Source organism: Pezoporus occidentalis, unplaced genomic scaffold (genome assembly GCF_034315485.1).
Source record: "Pezoporus occidentalis ecotype Australia unplaced genomic scaffold, CSIRO_AGI_Poc_V1 ctg27, whole genome shotgun sequence".
Lineage (NCBI taxonomy): Eukaryota > Metazoa > Chordata > Aves > Psittaciformes > Psittacidae > Pezoporus > Pezoporus occidentalis.
Genome location: NW_026914611.1, coordinates 6,722,607 through 6,749,313, shown reverse-complemented (window position 1 = coordinate 6,749,313; position 26,707 = coordinate 6,722,607). Strand labels below are relative to the sequence as shown.

Here is a 26,707-nt window from a genome sequence, read left to right as displayed (position 1 = left end):
ACTGTGAGTGTTGATCGTGGGAACAGATGGAGAGATAGAGAGAGAAATGACACCCATTACACTCAAAGTCGTATGTATGAGAGAGGGGAGGGCAGAAACAGAGCTCGGTGGGAGAGATGGAATTCACACAACAGGAAAAAGATTTGCAGAAAATAATGGTTTAAGAAAAACTGGAATTAGGACTTACTGTTCACTGAAAAATCACAGCCTAGTTGCATCAGCACGCTTAGAAAAGAACCATCCTTTGAAAACCAGCTCAATACTTTCTCTTTTAATGTTTGACATTTGCAAGGATCACCTGCTCTTTGTACATTGCATAGTCACACAAGAAGAATTAAAAGGTACAGCATCACCTTTGGCCAGCCCAATAAACATTGGATTAACTAGAGACGTAACATTGCACGGAATAAACTAGAGCCAAATAAAATAAAATATTCTTCCAGTTCTGTAGAGGATCAAGATGCAAACAAAAAGATTTTGATACTTCCATGGCTCTCCACTGGCACATGAACCAGAGAGGAATATTCATCAGACCTGACTATAAATGTTTATCTTGTGTGGGAGGTCTTAGTATAGCAATATGTATTAGAAACTTGATATTTTTCCAATCAAACCTTCCCACTTCCATCTACATATATTTAAGTATTAATTTTCCTACCTGAAGCACTTTAAATAAATGTACAATAACCACATTCTACACAGAAGATGAGTGAATAGCTTAAGGAGACTTGCGATGAGCCCTAGAACTGCTCCATCCTCCACACAGCTGGTCCAGAGCAATGCAAGATGATCCCTCCTGCCAGCTTGTGGGGGGTCTCATAGACCAAGTCAATGATCTCACCCTCATTTCTCCTGAACTGGGATACTTCCCCCCAGACCAATCAATCACAGTTGACATAAACTGGCATCTATACCAGTGGAAAGGTGACGGCTGGTAAGAAGATGCCCTTTCACACACAGAAGTGGGTTTCTTCAGAACACAACCAACTTCAGTTTATGCTTTTCTGAGCACTGAAATATATGGGCAATAGAATTAATATAACTGCAGCTTCAGAACAGAACTGCAGAATGCACAGAAACTCTCAAGTGAGGTGCTGTCATCTGACCTCAACTGAACAGTGCTGTTCAGTGCTGCCTTAGGGGAGAACACACTTCAGCCCCTTGCAGTGGTGAGGTGGCAGAAGCCCAGAGCTGCCCTAGCCCTCTGTGAGAATTCCCTGAATACATGGCACCTTTCAGCAGGCACAAATCCACACCACTTACGCACTGCGGCTACGGGCATACTGCAGGAGTGTTTTTGACCACTGCTGTCACCTAACGCACAGTTGACACAGGGTGCATCACGAGTTCCTCAGATGTATGCAAAAGCCCCAGTTCATGACAGGAAACATACTTTTTTTCTTCATGACGAAAAGCACATTTTAGAAAAAGAGAAAGTTTTCCAGGCAAGATGCACTGATTGAAGACAACTGAAAAAAGGCTGGAAGCTATTCTTTCAAGATGAGGTTATGAAATCAAATTGATAAAATGGGTAACTGTGAATAAGCATGAAAAAAGCAATGTCTTATCAGCTGGTTTCACAGAAGGTGTAAGTTGGGAAGAAGAGACAGGCTTTCACATACTCAAACCCACTCTTCAGGCATGATCCAAAGGCAGTTAAGCTTCAAGCTAAAGACCAGGTGAGGATGAAGCTTTTTAAATTAGTCATACTTGAAGCCTCCCCCCAAGATATCCTGTACTGAATCAACTAACATCTTGAATACTATTGCAGTCATACTGACCTACTACTACACATTAATGATTTAGTAACATAAAATTGAGGAGTGCTGGTATTGAAAGAACACTATCAGACCCTGGGTAGAAAAACCATGTCCTTTGTACTGCTTACCATGAGGAAGCCATATTTAATTGCTACAGTTACATTAATAGCAAAATTAAAATTTTATTTTCAATGTCAAAACTAAGAGGATAATGTCACCAGATGACTTATGAGGCAATCTGGAAAAGATTAAGAGACAACATCTTGTGCTTTGTACTTACAATCAGATTAACTATGAATTCATTTTATGAGTTGTTGTAGGGCGTATTTATAAGGTGAAATTAAGGTATCATTTACCTTAATACTGACCGACTGAAGTGAGGGACTACAGGAAGTAAAAAAAAAAAATACTTCTGGAGAATAAAACAAACAGAGTGTCTCTTCAGAAAGTTACATACTTTTTTTATCCTGCATAGGTTAAAATTTTTATCATAATGGATTGTAAACTGTAAAGCAGTTCTTGTGTCTATCAGAAAATTCTATTTTATGTGTGAATTTCATGTCTTACACATAAGGACAGATAGAACCCTTCTACTGCATTATTGGAGACTTATCAAAAAACAGGATGCTTTTTTCTTGCGAAGATGAAAAGTACAGAGATAAGCAGGGAAATAAAGACTGAAGTTTAACCAATAATATTTTTGTGTGGTTATCAGAGGAATGTAATAATTAATCTTTTAATCATTCTGAAGATTGTGTGAAATCATAATATCTCATCTTTTCCAGCCTCAACCTGCCATTCTTGATCTGAATTACAAACAATAAGAAAGGAGATGATTTAATGAGCAACTTTGTCATGTTGCCATTTTGCCTTAGTCAAAGGCAAATGTCTAGTTTTGCCTCTAAACTAAAATGGAATAGACTTGAACTATGCTTACAACTGAAGCAAACATGAACAGAAAAGTTAGGGCTATTTTAAAGCTAGAACCCCGGTGTCTTCACGTTCTCATAGAGACATAACTAAATACATACTGTTAAGAAGAAACAAATATTCATTTACTAGAAAATAAAACCCATTTTGTGAAGAAACATATGTATGAAAAGAAGTCTAACATTTGACAAATACTAAAGTAAACTCATAAAGAAAGATTTCACTCACAGTGGTAACAGGTATGTTCTTATTACGAAGGAAATAAAATGTCAGCATGATTTAATCATAATAAATAGGCACTTCAATAAAGTATACATTTACACTGGGTTTCTGAATGCTAGGGCATCACAAAGTAGTATGGCTTTATTACAATGGATGGAAGATGGCAACTACTTAGAACCCAGTGCCAACATGGATTATAACAAATCCAGTGAGTATTTTGTTTTTCAATTATTCATAGAAAATTTAATCCTGATTAAGTATCCTTGGGCAGGAATTCATGGGTAGTTGATGACTGAAACCAACATTTATTTGAAATGCTTCTGTTAATTTAATCTGTGTATATGGCTTAATTATGATTGAATCCTCAATGTAACAGAAATGAATTATATCAGGATTAAAATTCTAGTACCACATCACCCATTCCATTTTCTTTGCCTTTTTTTTTTTTATTTAAAAGATGCAAGCCTGCTGTTTTAACCACCTTCATGTTGCTATGTCTTCTAAGTGTCAAATACTGTTGAGACCTTCATTACTGGATTAAATTTGTAGTTACATTTATTAAAAAAAAAAACAACAAAATGCAGATAAACCCTATTTTCCTTCCCCTTAAAATTTTAACCAGTATGAACACTAGTTGCAAAATAGTCTTTTCTTTTACACCGATAATAAAGCAAAGTTTCTCACAGGCAGTTTGGAACATTTTACATGTGTTTTCTAGAGGACTCCCCTTCTTTTGTTTGCCCTTCTTTTATACTTATACATAAACCACATTTTCTCTAAAGCATGAAAATAAAGGAACTTTTACTCATCGTTACACATCACACCAGTTTCACAACCGGCCAATTTCAGACTTGTTTGAGCCTGTACGTGTTTTAAGAACTGCATTTTGTAAGACCTTCAAACCTTGTATCGATACAAAACAAAGACATTTTTTTTGTGTCTGTGAATGGGAGAGAAAAGATTCATCGTACTTCTCCGTGATACAGCTCAACACCACATGCTGCATATACTATTTATAAAATTATTCAAATTATGTTTTTTTTCTACTCCACAATACTTTTAACAGATCAATCTAGGGAACTTGTCAGACCAAAGGTCTGTGAAGTGCTCTTATATTATTACTCTTTTCCAGTGAAACCAATGTATGACACACCTGTGACAAAAATACCTGTATATTCAAGTCATTATTGCACATTTATTACAGAAGGTACTCTTCCTAAACATCTCAGAAGTGATGTCGATTTTTATGTCCAGAGGATACTGTTAGTGGCAATGTCACTGATGACAGTGAAGATACTTCCCAATATAGACTATGAGACAGAAAAAGTCTGTAGAGGATAACCATGGAGATGCACTGACAGAGGATAATACCCATGGTAATAATCTAGACAAAAAAAAGAAAAAAAAGTGAAAAAAAAAACCAAACCAAGCCAACCAAACCCCAACCCAACCTCCACCAAATAACCCACAATAAATTTCTACAGCATACTGTGTAAGTGCTTGAGGTCTAACTTTAAACCTTTGAATACCGCTGCAGTTACAAAAGATTTGAACATGAGTCTCAAGTCCAGGATTCAGACTCTCACACCTGGGTGTTTTTAACTTGGTAGGTAGCCCTTGGCAAGTCACATAACCCTTCTGGCAGTCTCTGTTCTGGGGAATTTCAGACTTGCAATTCACCACCCATGCAGTTTCACAAGCAGAGGTGATGTTTAGATATTCTATTCTTACAACAAACAGAGTTGGGGAGGGGGAGGGAGGAAAAGCCTGGAAACACTTTGCACTAACACAGTCATGGAGCTGCGAGGATAGTGATTTATAAGTCTCACTTAGCCAGACCTCTTTTCAGCGTGAATCTCTTCAGGTGTAGAAGATATCTAAGGTGGTATTTATCAAACATATAAAGGTAACTACTGTTTCTGAGACAGCAAAAGTCTAAGTTTATACATAAAGAGTCTTTTAAAACACGTTTTCCTTACGTAAACATGATATTTATTGATTGTGAATTTCTTTATTGTATTGAAGTGCATTTAAAGAAGGAAATACAGCTAAATTATCATAGTTCATGCAGGAACTGCAGCTGCACACAATGGTTAAACTTGCTTAAATGCAAGAGCGGAGCAACTGCACTCTCTTCAGCAAGCTTAAAATCTCAAAACTGCAAGTTTCCTTTACTGATCTCTCAGGATCTGTTGCCCTGATGATAATTTAATCAAACAACAACTAAAAGGCTTATTCGTAGCTTTAGAGGAGCCTTTTCCTCCTTCAATGTCTTTTTTTTTTTTTTAATCAAACAAAGTATTTAATTTACTATATATTTTTAGTGGAACCTTTTTCTTTCCCTTACGTATCCTCTATACAAACAAAAGCTCAATTTCTGAACATATTTGCATACAAATGCACAGATGGTTATAACCATAAAGAAGCAAACCTGGAATGAGGCAGTCAATCACCTGAGAATAGTAGTGCTTTTTATCTGAATGTGGCAGGCTCCACACTAGTTCTCTAGCTCCCAATATATTTAAGCAACCAAGAAACCCAGTGAGTCCACCTTTATTTTTAACTGTTTAGCGCTTAAAAACCAAACTACACAGTTGGACAGATTTCTTAAGCTAAAGAATACAGTTCAGCTACAGTTTCCCTGACCTATTTAGCCACATAAAGTTTTTAAAGGATGAAGACTAAAAAGCAAACAACAGAAAAAATCCACTGATTTATCTTTCTACTAGCTTTGTTAAAAGAAACCCCAAGGTGTTTTTAATTAAAAATAAACAAGCAAACAATAAAACAAAACACCCCTCCACATTTTCCTTTGACTTAACAATCTCCCCCCTCTCCCTCCCTTAACCTAGAAATTACTACTCTTAGATGATTCAAACCCTGCATGCCTTTGTAAAATATGACTCACATTAGCATCAATGAGAGCTGTGTGACTAAGACTTTTCAAGTTGCTTTGGGGTCATAAGATTAACCGCCTAAGAGCATGAGTTTGCTAACAAACACCGAACATGAAGAACAACTACTATTCAAATTCCATCTCTTTTATCTTGCCTGTACATACCTTTTCTCTTTGATATTCTCTGAATATTACAGCAATGGTTGCAAGACATGGGTGGCACAAAAACCAGAGAATGCAGGCCTGAAAGAGAAGATGAGTTTAAGTTATAAAATGACTACATGCCAGCTTAAGAAAGAAATGACAGTTAGAGGAACTGCATTTACATTTCTGTCTATTTTATGAACCCATTGTTTAATTTTCAATCAACAGAACAAAAACCACACAATGAAAGGTGGGATTTCTGTTTAAAAAAGCTCTATACTCCTTGTCAAATTAAAAGGACTACTCAGAGTTTGATGACAGAGTGCAATTTAATCAAATCAGACACTTAAACATTAACTTTCTTATGGAAGAAAAGAGTTTAGTGCTTCCGTCAACTCCATGCCACAATTATATTTACAGCAGAAAGGATCAGTTTCCCTGATGCAACCCATACTTTGGCAAAGGTGATATAGAACTCCCTTTTCAGCATGCTTCTCTCCACTGTGATGATCTGGTAAAGACCAGCAGCCAGTGATAAAGCTAGGCAAACTCTGAGGCAAACAAGCAGACTGCTTGCTAAGCCGTGGTGTGAATGGTAGCTGTGGTGATTCGTATCTTCAAACTGCTCCCAGATTAGTAAAAAGCTCTGGAAAAGAACAGCAGCAAAGCACATTTAGAGTAAAGAACGTTACACTAAACCTCAATTAATCTTCCCATCACAGATTATTCGCACAACTGGTCCCTAGCCTAAACTGCTTTTAGTTTGTCACTTATCTATTATTACTCCAAGTGCAACTGGCAGGAACAGTCTCACTTCCTGAACTTTGTAACTTTCTAAAAGTTTGACAAGATAAAGTTTCCTTTAATTTGAACAGAAGGAATGTGGCATCTTAGCATAAGACACCAAATAATCTAGTTAAACATAACCTAGTTAAAAATAATCTAGTTAAGGAGTAGGCCTACTCAGCAGGAAGCCCACTGAAATGATTCCACAGGGCTACAGGGAGGTGCCTCCTTCCACTTCAGATCCACAACCTGTAAAGCTTGTTTCAAAGGCAGGCGACTACGCCTTTTCTTTCAAAATCCTAACAGGATTCACTTTTCTTTTCAAAGATGGGGAAGTAAGAGGGTGGTGCTGCTGCCCCTTTTATACAATAGCCTAAAGGCTCAAGCATTCACCCAGGTTGAACTTGGATCTCCCACAATTCCCTTCTTTGCCTAAAGGATATCCAGCTCACATCTCCCACCTTCTTGGAGAGTGCCGCAACTGCCAGGCTATAGGTTGTTCTTGGGTGGGCCACTCTCCACCCCTTCTATTGAAGCTGTGCCATTGTGGAGAAAAGAATTCAACATCAGCTAGGTCAGGAAGGCGAGTGAGCCTGACTCTGCAAGCCAGCAGCTCAGAAACCTCTGAGGGTCCAGGATAGGGAGCAGCACAGGTTCCAAATACTGTTCCAAAATCTGGACAAATGCTCTAGCCAACAGATAACTACACAAAAGAAAGTAATCCTTCTTAACTTTCAGCACTGTATCCATCTCCTGCAGAATCCAATTTTGTAGGAGCACTGTGAGAAAGAACATTATTGATAGATCCTCTAATGAAAACCAGACGAAGAAGTGCCTAAGCTTATGAATCTTACTTGGGTAGGAGGCAGGCGCCTACTTGTTGCATAAAAAATGGGTCTTGCTGAAGAATACCTTTTTAAGACTTTGGGAGTGTTAACATTATAAATTAGAATACCCATAAAGTTTAGACTCTCCCAGCATCATGTAGCAGCTGAATGGCATTTTACGACTTGAATATACACTGGAATCCAGTCTACCTACTACACACATCTAACCTGCACTTAGGTTTCAGGTGCCTAATGAAGCAGGCTTTCTGAAGAAAGGTAGGCAAATTTGATTTATGAGTGAAGTAGCTCTGAAGGCCTTCAGAAGCAGACACTGTGTGCCTCAATTTAGAAATCTAAATTAGGCAAATTCCTTTCTGAACACATTCAAAGGTGCTCTCACTATATTAACTACATAAAGACAAAAAGGTTACTGATATTAACTTAAAAAAAAAAAAATATCCACCTGTGCCTTCCAAAGGTGGGTGGCCTTGTGTCTCATCAGTCAAAACAGGATCATTTTTGCTTACAATATCCTCAGAGAGTACTCACACTTTTCCCTTCCCTTACCTAGGCCATGACATGGGCAAGCATGACTGCTGTTATTTCAGTCATTCCTCAACCACCTGGATGGAAAATGAAAGGATGGGAAAAGGACAGACGTGAAGCATGCATGTCTTGAACATCACTGATCACTAGTAAACAATCTGACCAAGAGGCTTCAAATGTCCCCACCATAGCTCTCTATTTCTGAGGAACTCCAAGCAAACATCTTCAAATGATCACATTACTTGACTGAGAAATCTGTCAGGGGGTAAAACTGAAGTAAGACTAAATGGCTCCTGAAACCCTGAAATACAGTGACTGTAGTGTTTGGTAAAATTGTGTCTGCAGCACAAAATTGATGTATTCCTGTCACAGAATTTATTTCAGTCTGGGTAGACCAGGCTTAGGCAACAAGAGTTCTAGCAGTTACACAAAAGAACTTCGTAAGCTGTGTTACACTGCACTCTTGTACAGAGCATTTTCCCTTTTGATGTTTATACTTCCCTGCACTGGACACACATAGTCTGAGAAAATAAAGAACAGAGCTCACGAGGACTTGAATTTTCCTTAACCTACACCAATAGTAACAACAATGACGGAAGCCACTTTCATGAGAATATGACAAAGAGCTGGAGTAAAGGAATCATGAGAACAAAGTCCAGATCCTCATGGGAAAATAGTGTCTGACGGCAGGGTATGCTCTGGACTAGCTGTTTAAAGACTGTAAGCTGTGTAAACAACACAGGAATCAGTTGATCAAAGACTGTGTGTAGTAACAGCAATGTAAGATCACAGAAATCCAGCTTCCTTCAGTTTCATTAGATTATTCCAAAATAAGCAGAAGGCAGAGACATTAGAGGCAGAGACAGAACCATCCATGCAAGACACTAGAAACTCAGACAAGGTGAACATGTGTCACTGCTGTTATTATGAGCTGGGATGGAAAAGGGGGATCCTATAAAAGAGGATTCTCTGCTACGAAGTGCTCCTAAATTACAATGGATTAAGCAATCTGTTCTCAATGAAGGAAGAACTTTCACAGCCAAGCATGACCTCTTTAATTTGCTATGCCTGAGAAATGAAGGTCAGTAAGTCCTGAAGTCTCTTATCTTGAGCACAGAAAGTCATGTATCACCTCACTTAGATGCAATATCAGGAACAAGCTTAAAAAACACCCACACAGCAACCTGCTGAAGTGGCTATCAGGGACATTTTATTTTGTTGGCAGTGAGCAGAACTATGTCTGAGCTCTGAGAAGAAATCAAGGGGGGAATTCTAATTGTTATCCCGAAGAACAACTCTGCTTAGGCTGTAGACAAAAGAACTGGATGCACTAGGTAGCTAAAGAGCTGACTCACATTAGCTATGTCCAACATTAAAGTCACAACTGCTTCTTTGTAAAGGAGAATGACCATCTCCTTATTTACATAACACACTGTTCAAAATGCCTGACTTCACCTGCACATACTTCTGACCTATGTTGGTTCCCAGTGGACACCAACCACTGGCCAGCATCGGTCTTCCTCTTCAAACGCTAGAAGAATGTTTGCCACGGACATCATCATGATGTTTCAGATATACAAGTTGAACCTCCACATTCATACACTGAAGAACCAGACACTCTTCCTTTTTTTCATGAGTAAACAATTATGGTAGAACTCCTTGCCTTCGCTATGCCGACACTGACTTTATGGCAAACCAAGATAACGTATCAATCTCCAGTAAGGGTGGGTTCTCATGGGACAGATCAGTTTTGAGACACAAGGGGAAGGGGGAAGCAAAAGGGAAATCAAAAGTAGCAGCAAGGCAAAGTGGATTAACTACCTGCTTCTAACCATATCTAGTCCTTGGGTCTCTGATGTCATGCAATACCAGTACAGTAAACTGGTTGAGATGTAAGGTCAGAGGTAGACCTCATTCTGAGCACACCTTTGGTGCGTACCTAAGAACCCCTGTGAAGTGTGATGTCTAATGCAGCGAGAATCTATGTCAGGTACAAAGTGATCAGCCGTCTTCCCAGAATCACTGCCCCCACTCCAATCGGCTCTGAAAACTGAAACTGCTCATCACACATCCCATTAGGTCTATGTGATGGGAAAGGACTGCCATCAAGAAAGTTTTGAACAAGATTTGTGTCTCAGCAGCAGAGGGTGGAATCTTCAATGAATATAAAGCAGCCGGGGAACCTTTTGTTTGAGGCTGAAATAAAGAACAAGTTAAGGCAAAGGGAGATGCTGAATGTCAGACTTGTCCTCTTTTGCAGCTGCAAAGACCACAAGAGATTTGCTGACGCTACCTGTAGAAGTGGAATCCTCCACACCTCCACAGTGTAGGCTGTGTCCACCCTAGACTGACGGTGACCTGTAAACACAGCTTGGGAAATTGCTGTTGTTTCTAAAAGAGCAAAAAGAAAGAATCCACAGCATTGGTACAAAGAGGACGAAGAAACCTTGAAAATTTGCTAATTGAATCTAGTAGCAAGCAAACAGGGTCAGATAGTTTGCCAGTCAAAATGCAGTAAAGCTGAAGAATAAGGTATTTTCCCAGACTGTCCACTTGCTTGAGATGAGGCCAGGCAGTGAACGGCAATAAAACATGATTCAATCTTCATCTGCTGCATTAGGGTAATATATGTGGTTTCCAGCACCCTCCACAACAAGTCCTCAGATCATCTCTGATCATCCATGTAAATCTGTCCAAGCTCTGGCATTGGAGCAAACTGGCTCTCCCATAAAAATTCATAGGAAAGAGCAGGATAGAAAGGAGACTGTTCTAGGTTTTAGTCATTAGAAGTGCTATAGCAGATCCAACACCCACATCAACCTAGACAGACCAGTGAACAACAGAATAACCCAGAGAATGAAGTCATGAGCTCACAATCTTTGATAGGGGCAATGCAGTCTGGGACCTGCATCCCTGTGCTCAACAGCTGCAGCCTGTATTAAGGAGAAGAAATGCAGCAGAAGGTGTATTTTGTATGTACTGAACCATGAGATGAAGAATATCTTCTCCAGAAGGGGCAAGGATACTCTCGGTGCCAGTGAACTTCTGCTGCAGGCAGCAGACACTGAGATGGGTGTGCAAAACCACCCAGACAATGACATACTCCAATATCCATATTCTGTTCCGACACGACTCCTTCCAAGCCTGGCATTCCCACCAGTACCAGGAGATGGGGTAGAACTGTGGCTTTGCGGAGAAAAGTAAAATAGCCAATGCTCCTGCAGTGCTCAAAAAGCCAACACAAACGTGTAATGGGTCAACATTGGAGGACGCAGCACAGACATATGATACCTTCCCCAATTTTTACAAGTAACAACTAAAAAAAAAAAAAAAAAAAAAAAAAATCAAGCTGATGATACCATGTCCTTTCCATGTATAGTAAAAAGGAAGCAACAACAAAAAACCTTTTCAGTCTCAAGCAACAAACTACTAACACACCCATGTATGTACATGGTGAGACATGAATAAAATGATACACTTTAGAAGTCTTCTTTACTACCAGCATGTAAAATTTCTGGTGCTAGATGGGTGTCAAAGTAAGGTGGAATGAACCTACCTTTAAAATTCAACAGTCCCATTCACCTTAATAGCCTTTGGTTTATATTCTTAATTAGCAAGAAACATCAGCTCCCAGCTACTCTTAATGTTTTAGCAGTCCACTTATTTAGTTTGGAAGCAGCACTAATTACAGATACTACTCAAATAGCATAAAATCTTCAGTATAATCTCTTCCTCATTACTGTCTCCAGCTTCTCCCTGCTCTTCTCTTTCTCAATGGCTTTCAGATTCTCTTGCCTTTATGCTCTGATTTAAAAAAATTTGTTTACAAAAGGCACCACGAGGGTTGCAAGATTTCCATTACAATTTACTTTTAAGTTGCTGGTTTACTTGACTTTCTAATTCATCCTAATGGAAAATATTTGAATGAAATTATGTGTCAGACCATTTGTATATTTGCAAGACCAATCATGCACATGAACCTTTCAAGAATTCCCTGATATTGACTGCAAAGGCCATTAAACATCCTATTTGAGTGGTTCTAAGAGATGGGTGCTGAGGATTTCAGATTTTTTTGTGACAGGATTTCTGACAGCAGCTTTTTTCATCTTTCCTCTCATGCTGCTTGTTGTTATCCTGCACAATGTAGTTCACAACCCCTCAATTGCACTGATTACAACTATTTATAGGATCGTATTATAAATCAGATCAGCAAAATTACTGTGCTGAAATCATTCTCTCTCTCTCTTTTTTGTGTGTGTGCAAATCTAGATCATTCCACTGATCTGGTTTACAGCATAATGCTAAAAACAATTGGCACAACTAGGAGCTTGAAAAACTGTGGGAACTTCTTAAGTGGTTTTACTACTGAACAAAAACATACTGTGGAGCTACACCTTAAATTGGTCAAGTAAAGAAAGGCGTTGTTACCTATTAGACATACTGGGTGCACATTATGCTGTGTTTTTTTTTCCAGTCTTGATACTCTCTCCCTCATAAAATATTGAAGTTATTTGGTTCATGGTTCTGTCATACTTAATAGCAGCTGTGTATTTCAGTATAAGAATGAATATAAAACACAAACCTGTGTAATGACAACTACTACAGCAATGCCAGTAGATGTTGGAGTGGAATCCCACTGAAGAGGTCTGCCATGAGATTTCTTCATTCTGCCTATTGTCCAACCCATACACAGACTCAACAATAAATATAGCATTTGTATCTGTAAGACTATGTCACACACTATTGAAAACAAAAGAAAAATAGTCACAACAAAAATAAAGTTATTTTCTAAAGCAAAAAGAATGTTTTATATACCCACAAACGAAGGATGGACATTTATGTCTCTCTATCACCTTTAGTCATAATTTTGACAGTAGTTTGACTAGATGAGGTTGTTTTGCCACAAAATATGGATATTTTGAGTAATTTCCAGTGACAAAACAGACCACTATCAGCTTTCCTCTAGTTATGCTGCAGTTCTGCAACAACACAGACACATCCTTCCAAGTCCCATTCTTGGGTCAAAGACGTCTGGGCTCAGGAGTCCATCTGCATAAATATACTTATAAATGCTAAAGAACTAAAATCATATGTATGCTAATCACACTGCAAATATAAACCATGATGAAATTAACTCCTTTTTTTTCTCTGAAAACCTTTTGTTCAAAAGTCAGATAGTTGCACTGTACTTTAAAGTAATTGCACTGTACCTTAAGGATACAGTAGCTTGCAATAGAAAGCACAAATATTCAGGACAAATTCCACTCTGAGATACTTAAAGAGGAAAATATAATTAATAGCCCAAACACAAACTTCATTTGGAGTGACATCTTGCCTGTATTTCATTTTATTAAATGCAAACTACCTTTGCCTCATTTTGCTATGTCCATTTTTTCCCTTTGTTTGGGAACAATTAACACATACAACATAAAGTTACATTATTAATCAGTGTCTCAAACCTGTGTTTGAAGCTCTATCTGAATACAGAAAACTTCAAGATAGAATATATTAAAAGTCTTTACTTGTTAGCCTTGCTGAAGTACTACTGATGGTAGAAAGAACTGAAGATTCTTCCTAGGTGGTTGTTAGCTTTAGACCTGATCAGCTGGGCTGTATTATTAAAGATTAATGTACTTTGACATTTACTAAAAATACTGGAACAGAAAATATTGTCCTTGTACAGAGATTAATATGCACACAAGGGAAGTATGTTGAATGAAGATCAGCTACAGTATTTCCCTGACAGCAAACACTAGCAAAATATAACAGAATTCAATATGTTATTCCTGGGATATATCTGGTATTCTCACAGTCTGTATGCTTAAATGCTTCTTAATGTATTCCAACACCTTTGCTGTTTAAGAAATGTGAAGAGCTTTTAGTAAATACAAGCTTGTTCATTCTTTAGTAAAATAAAGTGGCACTGATTTTGGACAAAATGATCTTGAAAGTATTTTACAATGCTAGCTATGGAGACATAGTACTTGCTAGAAAAAATTATTACGTGAACCAAAGGCATGCCAAACCAGTGTCCCAAATCCAAGCTAGAGAAATGACTGAGCAAATCAGGATGTTCTAGAGAGCATTTTATTTTCTGTCACTCCTTAAGATAACTTGCTTTATAAGATATAGCCAGACATCATCTCTCAATCACATCTTGGATACAGATATTGCTCAGCTTCAGTGTGGCAACAATTCAAGTGGATTCCCAGACAAAATGGTGTAACACAAAAATTCAGCACCAGCCTTAATCTTTGACATCTCATACACCTTGTCAGAAAGTGAGAAGGTTGAAAGAAATTTCTAAAGTTACAATAATCCTATGATATCCAGGGTCAGTGTAAAGTCACATGCTGCTGAACTGACACCATAGTTATCTGGTTTCATCACAATTCATCTTTTTTGCCTATTCAACAGGCATAATAATATTATTCGACTTTCACATTTCAATCTTACGAAAAAATAACATCATTATTTGTGATGCTTTTGAGTATCAGCATTACTTGTGTGATTTACACAATTAACTTGAGTGATAAATTAGACTGAGGGTTAGGTGTTTATATATGGTAAAGACTAAGTGATGGTATGAAAAGAGTAATTGTTTAGGACAGTATCTGAACATGTTTCTAGAAAGCAATTCTGGTACCACTGCATTGAACAGAAATTCTACCATTTATTTTTAACTTGGATTTCTGTTCTGATATAGGAAAAATGGTAGCACCTTCCACTTTCAAACTACACTTCTTCCTAACAGACATATTTAGAATTGTAATTGACACTGAAACTTTCCACACTTCTATTACTTCACCTCTTCTACTTGTTTGGGAACCACAAACCTTAAAAACAGTAAGGATATCTGAATTTCAGCTTATTGATTGAAAAAAATATTTTATTCTTAATAAACTTTGCCTTAAGCAAGTAAAAGTTGGCTCTTCACTGCAACACTCACAGAGAAAATCTAACGTGCAGCTACTCTTTCTGAAGTTCTGGGTGGGTAGTTAATACTGGTCTTCCCACTGTGGAGGAGTTATGGCTACCTCCATATTCTTGATTTAATTTCATTTCAGAAGAAGGAAAGGTTAATAACACAGTTGCTGGAAAGGCTGCAAGGAGCGCTAACTGAAAATGTTAAAACAAGAAAGAGGTAATTACTGTGGTGCCAAGTGCCATCAAGAGGCTGTTAATTCCAACTGCAAGCTTCTAAATGAACTCTAAGGGAAATATTTTTCTGTTTAGGCTGTTAATTCTCCAATGCTATCCCATTACCACAGTACTACTTTCTTGAGGTTTTTCAAGCCAATCAAAAGGCTTAGAAGGACCCCCCAGAGCTTCAAAGGTGAACTACAGAAAAAAAACCCCCAACAACCCCCGCCCCAACAGCACTTAACCCTGAAGAACACAGCAGGAGTAAATTAGTGCATTTGGGGAAGGGGTGTTATAGGAATTAAGTTCCAGTGATAACTCAGAATATTTATAGAGAGTGGAAACAAATATTTTGTTAACATAATGCTTTACATAAGCATTTTTTGCATCACAGGAGTCATATCATTCGTGTTGCAAATGGCTGATGTTTTTTGTTATAACCAATGTTAAATTTGCTAGTGAAATGACACACCCCATAAAATGTGATTAGGTTTCCTAAAAAATTTGACTATTCTAGATCATGCAAACTCCACAAAACCCTTTAAGGTACCAAAACATTTGCTCATGTGATAGGCACCTATTTCAATGTTTGTAGGAAGGAATCTTCAGACAAGAAAATACTTTAAAAAATCCTAAACAATATCAGAATTGTATAACTTTAAATGCAGTTACTGTAAAGAGAATGAAATCTGTTTTTCAGAAGACTTCAGTATTTCAAAATTAAATTTAAAAAATTAATTAAAAAAATCCAGTGCTACTGTACAGTCCAACAATGGCATTTGCTAATGTATCATACAGATTAATGTGTAGAAGTATGTAAAAAACAGTAGACAACCATACTCACATTCTGACAAACTTCCCATAAAAGGTACTCCTATCCCATCTTTAGAATAACTGATGAAAGAATAAAAAGATTATATTTTTAGGTGAGTCTTACATGCATGCTCTCTCTTAAAAGTACATTTAGGCAACAATGTAGTTCTAAAAAGTCAGTCCTATGTTTTGTTACAATTGACACAAAAGAGATCATGTACTGATCTTTACAACACAATGCTCTTGAAGTCTCAAGACCTGAAAGTAAAAATAAACAAAGATACCTTGAGAAATGCAGGTAGTTGGCAAGAGCTGAACCAGCCTGCAACAGTAATGCAACTGTCAACACCCTTAGTACAGTATGCATAGGTCCACGCTTCTTAAGTGTTTGCCATAGGGACTGTGCATATATACAAGCAGTTACGAAGTATGCTAGGACAAGCAGGAAAAAGAACTCGTGCAACCCTGTGGGGAAAGGGAAAAAAGAAAAAAAAAAGAAAAAAAAAAGAGGAAGAATAAATATGGGTTAGTTTTTGTAAAGAAACGTTGCTGCCAGCAGTAAATAACTAAACTATGTTGGGTATTTTTATAAAATCACGGGGAAATACATAGTAACTGTCACCTAAAAGTGATAGTACAGCTAAAATAAGTAAATCCTAGCCTATTTTACCCAAGAAAGTCAATGAAAGACCTATTATTTGATCTGATAAAGTATTTTCTATTCAACAAAAACTTTTTTTGAGTGTAGGAGAGATTCTGTTCAAATAGGAAGAGGTTTGCAGCTACTACTGAAATAGTATGAAGTGGCATACAGCTTCTTGATAAACAGAAAATAATTGTAGCTCATTTGATAAGTCAGAAACATATTTATTAAAGGACTCACTTTTAACTCTTTCCCCTGCCCCCCTTCAATTTTTAAAGGCATAATCTGAGATGAGAGAAACCCAGAAAAGACTGCGGTTGAACCTGTTCAACCACAGGGTGTCACTCTTCCTCCACAGAAAATAGTAAGTCCAAGGGGCACTGTTGACCAACACGGAAAATTTTTAGATAAAGAAAAATGGGATGAAAAATAGCACACAGAGTAAGTTCACAGAATGGATTTTGTTTTTTTCAATTTGAAAAAATGCCCCAAGTTTTTGATTTTATGTATAAATCAGAAATCCTCAAATTTTTAGTCTAGAAGTAGTCCAGTAAAATGCTTCCCTGAAGACCTGCATCCTGACAATCTATTTTGTTGACTGGAAGCTTTGGAACCCACAATATGAGCTCTCAAAGGGTCAAAACGAGCAAGCTACAAGCAAATACGGGTAAACAGATGCTTCTCACAGAAAACCTTATCCAACCTTCCTTGAAACCAAGTAGTGCCCATAAAAATCAGATTCTGAGCAGTGTTTTTCCTTCAGCAAGAAAATAACGGCGAATAACTTTTAACCAGCTCCACAAACAGATTAGAAACAGTGCAATCATACACATTTCAATATCTAAGTTGAAAAACATTAGAACTGGATGAGTTCTGAATAGTTGCTATTACTATAACTTCTATGGCTAAACTCAATTATCTTTGACATGCCTACAGTGAAATGAGAGAGGAAAAAGCATAAGGTAATAAAGATTCCTAAAAAAAAACAACAAAAAAACCCCAAACTCTGCTTCTCTTGCATACCTACCCAAAAGCACAATTTATGAATGACAAAAATATGCATTTCAGATCAAATCTGTTATTCTTTCTTTTACTTTTTATCTTTCTGCTTCAAAAAACACCCACTGACGTTGGCAGGGATTCTGTAGATGAGTTATTTCTCACTGTGATGAATGGGTACACATGGAAAACTCTTTAAGAAAATGAACTAGCTTTTAATAAACATTTACGATAGAAAGCTCCTTCCAACCAAAGACAGATTGCAGATGATTGGCTTGAGACCAAAAGGATTTAAGAGAAAGTTGCACTGAAATACAACTATGAAGAACACAGAAAGGTAATTTTCAACCTGTCTTTAAGTTTCCTGACTTTCAAGTAACCTAGAGTTGACAGAGAAAATAAAACTTATGTACCTTAATCTGAAATACCTAACTTCATCTTCAAAATGTTACCTTGTCAACTTCCCTTAGAAATCCTAGCTTCCACTGTTATCATGTCTTATGTAAAAAGCTCACTACCACGCAAAATGATAAAAGATTACTTGCCAGGTTTCCTCTCCCTCAAGGCAAACATCTCACTATGTTACAGTCTCAAACACTTTCCTTATAGTCCATTTAATTTTGAGATCTCCTGTGTCAGGCCACACATCTCCAGTGGAACATGACCTAACTAGAACCATCTGTAACTATGCATTTTTTAGTTGCCTGAATGAAAGAACCACAAAATGAAGCTAGATCTTCTCTCTGATACCCTAATGTTCTAAGCTGCACACCTCTCTGGAAAAATGACAATTATTATTCCCCAGAAATACATTAAAGAAAACCAAAACCAAACTAAACCCCAAAACCAACCAAAAAAAAACAAAAAACCAAAAACCAACCCGACAAAAAACCCACACAAAAAAGCCCAAAACCAAAAAGCCCTTAAAACAAACAAAAAAAAAACCCCTAAGAAACAAAAAAAACACCCCCCCCCAAAAAAAAAACCAAACCAAAGCAAAAAACCCAAACAAACCAAACATGAAAAGAGAGAGCAAAGGAGACATGAAATTCTCTTCAGTTCTTTGTAAGTAGACACAAGCACATAACCTCAGGATTTATGGCCCCGATGCAAGTTTTAACTCTGACAGAGGTGTTCCTCTGCAACTGTGGAAGAAATGCCATGTACAGCTCATCCTGTTTCCTACTCGTTATATCTAAATATGTGCATCTAATGCATTTACTCAGCACGCAAGCTGTTCAGAGTTCTGCTACAAAGAGCTCAAAATCTGCCTACAAACTTAATACAGAACTGAGATACCTCTCTAGGAGGTCTGTACACCACTTCTAGTAGCCACACAATGTCTTATAGCTGCTCTGCCTCTTGATTTAGCAAGACAATGCTACTACTGTTTTTCGAGAATTAGTAAATTAACCTTATCAGTTCTGGATATGGATTCACCAAATAAAACCTGCCAACTACGTTTGTAGATTAAGAAGCACAGTTGAGAAATTAAAGAGACAGGTAAGTCAATTTATAAGCCTTGAAAAATGAATGATTAATAGTGCTAATTTCTTACAGATTCTGCTAAATGTTTCAGGGAATACTTTCTTCCCTCTAGAAAGGGAGCTGCCGTTGACCAAGAACAAGAGCAGGGCATATGATTTTGAGCATAGCAATCATGCTCATTATGGGTATGTAGACTGAATCTGCATATGAAGGCAGACTAAACATATGGGACTCTTCCCTTACAACAGGCCTAGGTTAGTAACAGGCTGATGAGGCCTCCCAGAGCAGTGCAGCTAAGCACTGTAGTGAAGCAGACATTAGGTTGCTCCAGATTGTCCAAACCATACAATTTTATAGGTATTTCTCTCACTGCTGTCTTGAGCCACTTCTAAGAGGTTTTTCCTTGCATGCCTAAGGATTAAAAATTGCATTTTTTAAATAAAATAAAATCTGGACTGACAAATATTTAATCTGCAGTCTGTGACAAAGATACTTAAAGACCTAAACACTGAACTGGCAAAATTTTTTATTGTGCATGTGTTCATGTTGCACAGAATAAAACTTTACACAGCTAAGGCATTCAATGAGTTCAATAAAAATCAAGGATTAAATTCACATTCAAGTGGAAATTTACAATTTCAACATAGGAAAAATACCTGTCAACAAAGAGCTACCTTCACTAACTTCCCTTTTGCATCTGTACTTCCAGTTAGGCAAGTTTTGGAAAGTCAGTCTAAAGAGTTTTCTGTAATGCCAGAAAACAAAGTTTACTCTCCATGAGAAAGCAGAATATAAGAGACTCTACCATCCATTCCCCATACTTCTGCAAGCACAGTTAAGTACTGATTTCTTTGGGTGATCAAATTCTTAACTTACAAATCTAGTTTTAAGAAAAAAAAATCTTACCAGATTCCCCTGCGCTAAAGTGATCTAATGGATTGCCTTCTGCATCTGGGTTTAGTAAGACCATTTCAAACTGAATATCCTCGGATTCAGAATAATTCTCCTCGCAGGTAAACTTGTCTACATAAAACACATACCATGTTTCCGGATAAGGAATCTGGGACACTGTCAGATTTTGCTCTGTGTGGTTCACAGTCACTTTGGAAGAAAAAACAAAAATAGGATTAAACATTTGATTAGTTTGTTTTTTTAGAAAAGACATATTTGAATAAAGATAAAATTTAAATCCACATCATGATATACAGGTTATAAACAACAAACAGTACCAAACAGACTTTGCTTTCAAAGCTAGCCGTAACACCAGAGATTAGATTTCCAATTTCATCTTTTGTTTCAGATGGGTAGAGACAAGAGTTGGTGAGGATACATGCTTCATTCCATCTCTCAGCTTTTAGGCTCACTGGCAGGGCTCCTTTCTGCCACAAGCCAGTAACTGCAGACTGTGTCTCCTACACTTAACACATTTCTGTCCCCTAGTACAGTACCAACAGGACTAGCTATTCCACAGATACTTCTGCAGTATGAAAAATACCTTTGTGAAATTTATTCTGTTCTGTTTTCAAAGATATTTAGAGCACCAAAGAGGAACAGCCATGTATGATCTCAGTAAACAACAGCATGCACGCATTAAAGGTGCAAATTAGCATATTTTACAGCATCTTCCTAACAGACTGAATTTCAATTGACAGCTAAGGCCTGAGACCAGTGTCTAATAAAACTGCATGTTTCAAATCAGATTATATTTAAAATCAACTACACAGGAGTCTGAAGTTTCATCTGCTCACCAATCTTACCACTGTTTCTCCTAAAAGCAACTATTAACCAAGCACGGTCTCTTCAAAATAAACGTTTGCTGCAACTGAGATCTGTAGCTATGTATGTTGGGGTGAAACTGCAAGAACTGCAAATACTATTACACTGATTACTGAACTCGAGTGCTGATCAGTTCAACCATAAATGAAAGCCATCTCTGTAGAAGAAACAACAATATAATGACTAGACTGTAATTATTTAAGCTTAATAGTTTGAAGATGACAATGGCCAAGCCTGAGGAAAAATTTTCATTTGAAATCTACAAAACAAGCTATTTCTGCTTTTTACGTAAAGGCCTTTCCAAATGAAAACATATTTAAAAAACAACCCTTAGCAAACTCATTATCCCTAAACATTTTGTAGGCAAAATTTAGAACTAATTCCTAACTTGAAGCCTACCTTGAAAAACATTTATGTGATTTAAATAAACTTGTTTCAACTTCATTATTTTCTGTTATCTAAAGGTGCAAACTGATCAACATTATGATCCAGTAAGAAACGTATAAATTTCTTTGTAGCAATTGTCATGAAGTACAAATTCAGACATGAGAATCACAATAAAAAAAAAAAGTGTTTTAACACAGGTGATTTTTCTTGTTCAGGTAACGATAAGAATGTATTCAATTCTGGAGCTACATACCTTATCAGATTATACAAAGTGAACCAGCTCTCTTCAAAACAACCAATATTTTTAAAAACACAGATTTTAGATTTCATATGATGCTTAATTCAAATGAAAGGCAAACTGCAGCTGACAGGGTTAGCTTTACTCTCCACCTCAACCCTCAGCTGAGTTCTGACACACTGTTATTTGCATCAAGCCTAAAGATCACACAGAGTGTATTTTACCATTTCTCCGTTAAATCTGCAAGCAAACACACAGGAAATTAAGATAAAATAAAAATGCAACTGATTTTGCCCAAGATCCACAAACAGATCCAACTCACCCTGTGGTCACATCATTCTTAAACACAGTAGAAAACAGCGATACACCACTGGGACAGACAGGAGTGACGGACCAACTGCTAGTCATTTCAGCAGCACTTCATGTTCAGCTCAGATCAAGAGTAAGGGAGCTACATCCTTAGAAGTGACATCTGTGTAAGATTTCACTGTGACAGCATTCCAGGAGATCAATTTGTTACTCTAGGGATTCTGGCCGCACAGAGGAAATGTATTTTTTAAAGAAGCTGTATTCATTTAAGATATATTTGAATGAAGTTTCTAATGTTAATTTAATTTCTTAGAGGAAAATTTATGTTTTAAGTGGGTTTCACAACATTACGATGAATAAATGGTAAAAAAATTATTTCAGTATGTTTGTCTTCCAGTTACGTAACTGGATGCTTCAGTTTTTTACTGTTCTTTTACATTTAGATGGATACTCAAGTTAGCTCATCTTTGCTACTGTATTAAAAATTTTCTAACATGTTTTGTATCTCAAAGCATGACAGGTTTGTGCCTTCATGAAAATGAAAATACAATTTAATTTTTGCTTTCTCATCTTTGAAAAACGCCATTTCCATGGAACTGGGGAACAAGACCCTCCTGACAAATGAGAAATGTTCTTTCATAAACAACAGAGTAACAAGATAACCTACCTATTCTGTATTGGTATAATTCCCAGCTCAAATATTAAAAACATATGAATGTGAGATTCAGTGATGAATACCAAATTATAAAATTAAAGGGTGAAAGAACATTAAATGATAACACAGGCAAGATTTAAAGTAATGCAGCAAAACCCAGATTAATTTTTGCAGATAACATTACAGACAGAAAAAAAAAAAAAAAAAGAACCTCTGGAAAAGTAATGATTACAAAGTTGTAAAAGAAAATCTTCGCAGGTACAAAATTACACCTTTTTACTGTGTACTTGGGCTACATACTCCCACCTTACAAGCATTCATTTCAGAAGTTTAGAGGTAACTGCAGCAGGCTGCCTCTAATTTCTTTCATTCCACTGCAATAAAATGCAAACTGTACATTTGTAGCTGCAGCTCAAACTGTACATTTGACTGACCTAAGCATTAGATTAAGTTCTTCAGTTTCATATTACAATAACATTCTTTGAAAATTCTTTCTAATACTCAACATTAGCTTTTTTTATGGTAAAGTTGGAAGTAAAAAAACAAACAAACAAACTTTTATTTCAAGCTAAGTTAAAGAAAATCTCTGTACTGAATGAGGAATGAAACTTCAGCCAAACATGTACCCTTTCTGAGCTGTGCACAAGTGAGAGCATGAGGCTAGAACTGCTCATAAAGTTTGGCTGTTTGAACTGAAGCCATTACTAGTTGTTCATTTTGCAGCAGTGAAATAAATCATAACTTGCAAACAAAGTCTTCTGGAGTGATGCAAACAAAGTAATTTTACTTCCTTGTAATAATTCTTAATTACAGAAGGACGAAGTCGTGCTTTTACTTCACTTGATGCGAAGTCCAAATTCACTGAAGTAAATGTGCATGGGTAACTTCACAGGGTTCTAAATACACAGAAAATTTAATTAGCAAGGGGAAAAAAGCAGCAACTCACTTGTCAGCTGAGCTTTGGAGAACTTCTCTGTACAGGTCTGATCTTCGATGCCATTCTGCAGCTTCTGCCATTCCTGTGCTTGAAACAGGTGAAGTCTAGCTGCTTTTGTCACAGCTACTGCTACGTTCTTGATTCTGACACACAGAACAGCATGGTCACCTTGATTTTTAAAAAATAAAATCAACTAATCTGCTTTGATGTCCGTTACAGACAAAAAGCTAGTGTGGCACAGAGGTTTTTTTATCAGTAGCAGGACTATAGCTTCACTTTATTTCCTAAACTTTTACCACTACTTCCCATAAAATTCTTCAAGCTCTTTCAGAAAATAATTTCTATATATCTCTAACACAATACTGCATGCACAGTTTCCTGTGATGATACTTAAACAAACCTTTGCCCTAACCCAAATGTCATTAGCCTTCTCTACTACAGCCTTCCCTACTCCCTCTTTTTTTAATACAGAATTTCAGACATTTTATTTACTTCCACCCCAAATTTTATTTTCCCCAGTTAAGGCAGTGCCTCAACCAGTTTCAGTAACTGGTTCAAAGTCTAGTGTTTTATGACCTTAGTAGCATGATTATGAGCATCATAAAATAGCTCTTGAATCTAATACCAGAAGAAGTTACGTAAATTTGCCTTCATATTATGGAGTGATTAGAGCTAAAATACTTAATTGTAGATGACAGACATCAAATCGATACAAAGAAAATCAAACTTCAAAAGTGTTCTCTAATGTGTCAGTCTACCTATAGGCTCCATCTTGGCCTAGAGAAATACTTTAACCATTTTAGAATTATCTTGTCTGGGTAATTCCATAATCCTCAAACTTACTTTGATAAATTCTTTCATTATATGCTGCCATGTAATTCTTTAATGTAACAGTGCCCTAAATTAGAAGGAGATTTAATGATGAAAAAACAATTAGTACTGCAAGAGCACAAACTTATTGAAATTTAAGCAAGCTTTGTATGTTTTTTAAACCGCCAGAGCAATCTTCTCTCCCACCTAACCTAGGCACCAGCTGGATGTGAGTCAATGGACTACTACCAGCTTCAAATAAGGCTTTGCCAGGAATACCTTCTTGTTCAGAACCAGCTGCAAGACAGCAGTCCTGAAATAAAATCTCAAAAAAGGTGATCTTCTGGGATCTGTAAAATGTTCTATGGACTATAGTTTATCTAAGCTGCTAATAAAAGATTTTGAAAACTTAACATAAGGCTCTTAAAAAAAGACCTTGTGGATTCACTAAGACCACAAATACATGCAGTTGTAGAATAAATTACATTTGAACACCTAAACCACTCATCTTGAACCTTAACATTCTTTTCTCAGATTTAAGCAATGCTCTTTTCTTTAGACCTATATAGAGCACTTCTACAAATATCTTCTAGGACAGCGATAATTAACTGTTTTCAAATCACTACCCAAGCTATGCCCACCTTATCTATCATCTCTCATTCAGTGCTGGAAGGTCACATTCCAATTCTTAGGGCTTAGGTCACGTTTTCCTTCATCCCACTAGATTTTGTTTCTTGCAAACAGTTTTGTTTTCCTCTCACAGGACTCCTCCAGTCTGGGAGGAAGCCTGAGTATGATCTTCATGGTTGTCTTTTGAAGCATTCCACAGACTTTTTGTAGAATCACAGAATCAATTAGGTTTGAAAAGACCTTTAAGATCAAGTCCAACCATTACCCCAGGACTGTCAATACCACCAGTAAACCATGTCACTGAGGGCCTCATCTACCTGTTTTTGAAAACACTTCCAGGGACGGCGATTCCACCACTGCCCTGGGCAGCCTGTTCCAATGCCTGACACCCTCTCTCCAAAGACACTGTTCCTAACATCCAATCTAAACCTCCCCAGGCACAGCTTGAGGCCGTTACCTTTAGTACTGTCATTTATTATTTAGGAAAAGAGACCAACCCCTACGTCACTACAACCTCCTTTCAGGCTGCTGTAGAGAGCGATAAGGTCCCCACAGAGCCTTCTCTTCTCCAGACTAAACAACCCCAGCTCCTTCAGCTGTTCCTCATAGGACTTATTCTCGAGACTCTTCATCAGTTTCCTTTGCCATGAAGATAACTCTAATAGCCTAAGCTACTGAAATACTGAGCCTGTAGGAAAGGCATGCTGACTAGCACAGCCTCGTTGTACATGGCACTCACTAAGCTTGCATCTATTTTGCAAAGGAAAACTTCTGTGTAGTAGAGCGTTAATTCCAACCTGTATTTGTGCACAGGCTATTTTAACAGGATTCTAGCCCACTGCTAGGCCTCTCAGAACTAACAGTCAAGAATTATTACTAACGAGGAGTTAATAACACAGGGAAGAAAACCCATCTGGAAGGGATCAGGCAAGAATTTACGTCCTGGTGCACGGTGACACTAGAAACGCCCAGTGACGTGAAACAGCCACGTGCAGGGTCCAGCACAGCTCTCGCTTGGTGGAGTTCCAGGGGGGAAGAATCAGAGATTCATGTCAAAGTTAAAACACCCGAGCGCTCCCAGCTACTCCCGCCACGTCAGGCCGCGGCACACGAAAGGCGGCGCGCCGCCCAGCGCCCACAGCGGCATTTTTCCCTTCTCTAGTGAATAGCGGCGCTGCCGGGTTCCTACCAGCTCCTCTTCCGTTGCTTTGGAACGCGGGATCCCGCTCCTGACACAGCTGCCCCTCCGCTGCCCGCAAACGGCGCGCATCAGACTTGTTGCACACTACGCCCGAGGCATCCCACTCTAATGGCTCACACCAACAGCTCCCCTCCCCCGCTCCTCCCTCGAGCACCCACCGTGGAACTGGAACCGCGCCACCGGCCGCCACGGGTCCCGCCGTGCGGCGGCGCTGACGAACCCGCCCCGCAGCGTTTTGCCGCCAGCGCCCCACCAGCGGGAGGCGGCGCAGAGGAGCCACAGCAACCGCCACCGCATCCTCGGGACCTGCCGCCGGCAACCGTCCCCGCCGCCGGCTGGCACCGACGCGTCACGTGACAGCCTACCTCCCGCCCGGGTTACAAGCTGCCGCGGGACAGCCGAGCGGGAGGGCGGGACCCGAACGAGAGCCAATGGGAGCCGCGCGAGAGGGATCCGTTAGTGGGGAGCAGTCCACTCTAGGCCCCTCCCCGACTATGACGTGTCCATTGCTGGGTTCAGCCGTAAGTTGAGACCCAGCGTCGTAAAATACGACAGTCGCCATTAAAG

General features: G+C 38.2%; 1 protein-coding gene across 2 annotated transcripts; it reads right to left on the bottom strand.

Annotated features, from left to right (window-relative positions):
• Positions 1-256: 256 nt before the first annotated feature.
• GPR180 (G protein-coupled receptor 180) lies at positions 257-26,474 on the bottom strand. Of its 2 annotated transcripts, XM_062624591.1 has the most exons (9): positions 26,299-26,474; positions 23,509-23,667; positions 20,104-20,298; positions 16,352-16,532; positions 16,099-16,148; positions 12,694-12,851; positions 6,407-6,598; positions 5,974-6,051; positions 257-4,296 (listed from the first exon to the last, which is right to left on the bottom strand). In XM_062624591.1, exons 1-9 carry the CDS (start codon positions 26,435-26,437, stop codon positions 4,138-4,140), a joined length of 1,311 nt encoding a protein of 436 aa, XP_062480575.1. In that variant the 5' UTR covers positions 26,438-26,474; the 3' UTR covers positions 257-4,137. The 2 variants fall into 2 exon arrangements, with proteins under 2 accessions (XP_062480575.1, XP_062480576.1); XM_062624592.1 differs by lacking the exon at positions 20,104-20,298.
• Between the last annotated feature and the right edge of the window lie 233 nt (positions 26,475-26,707).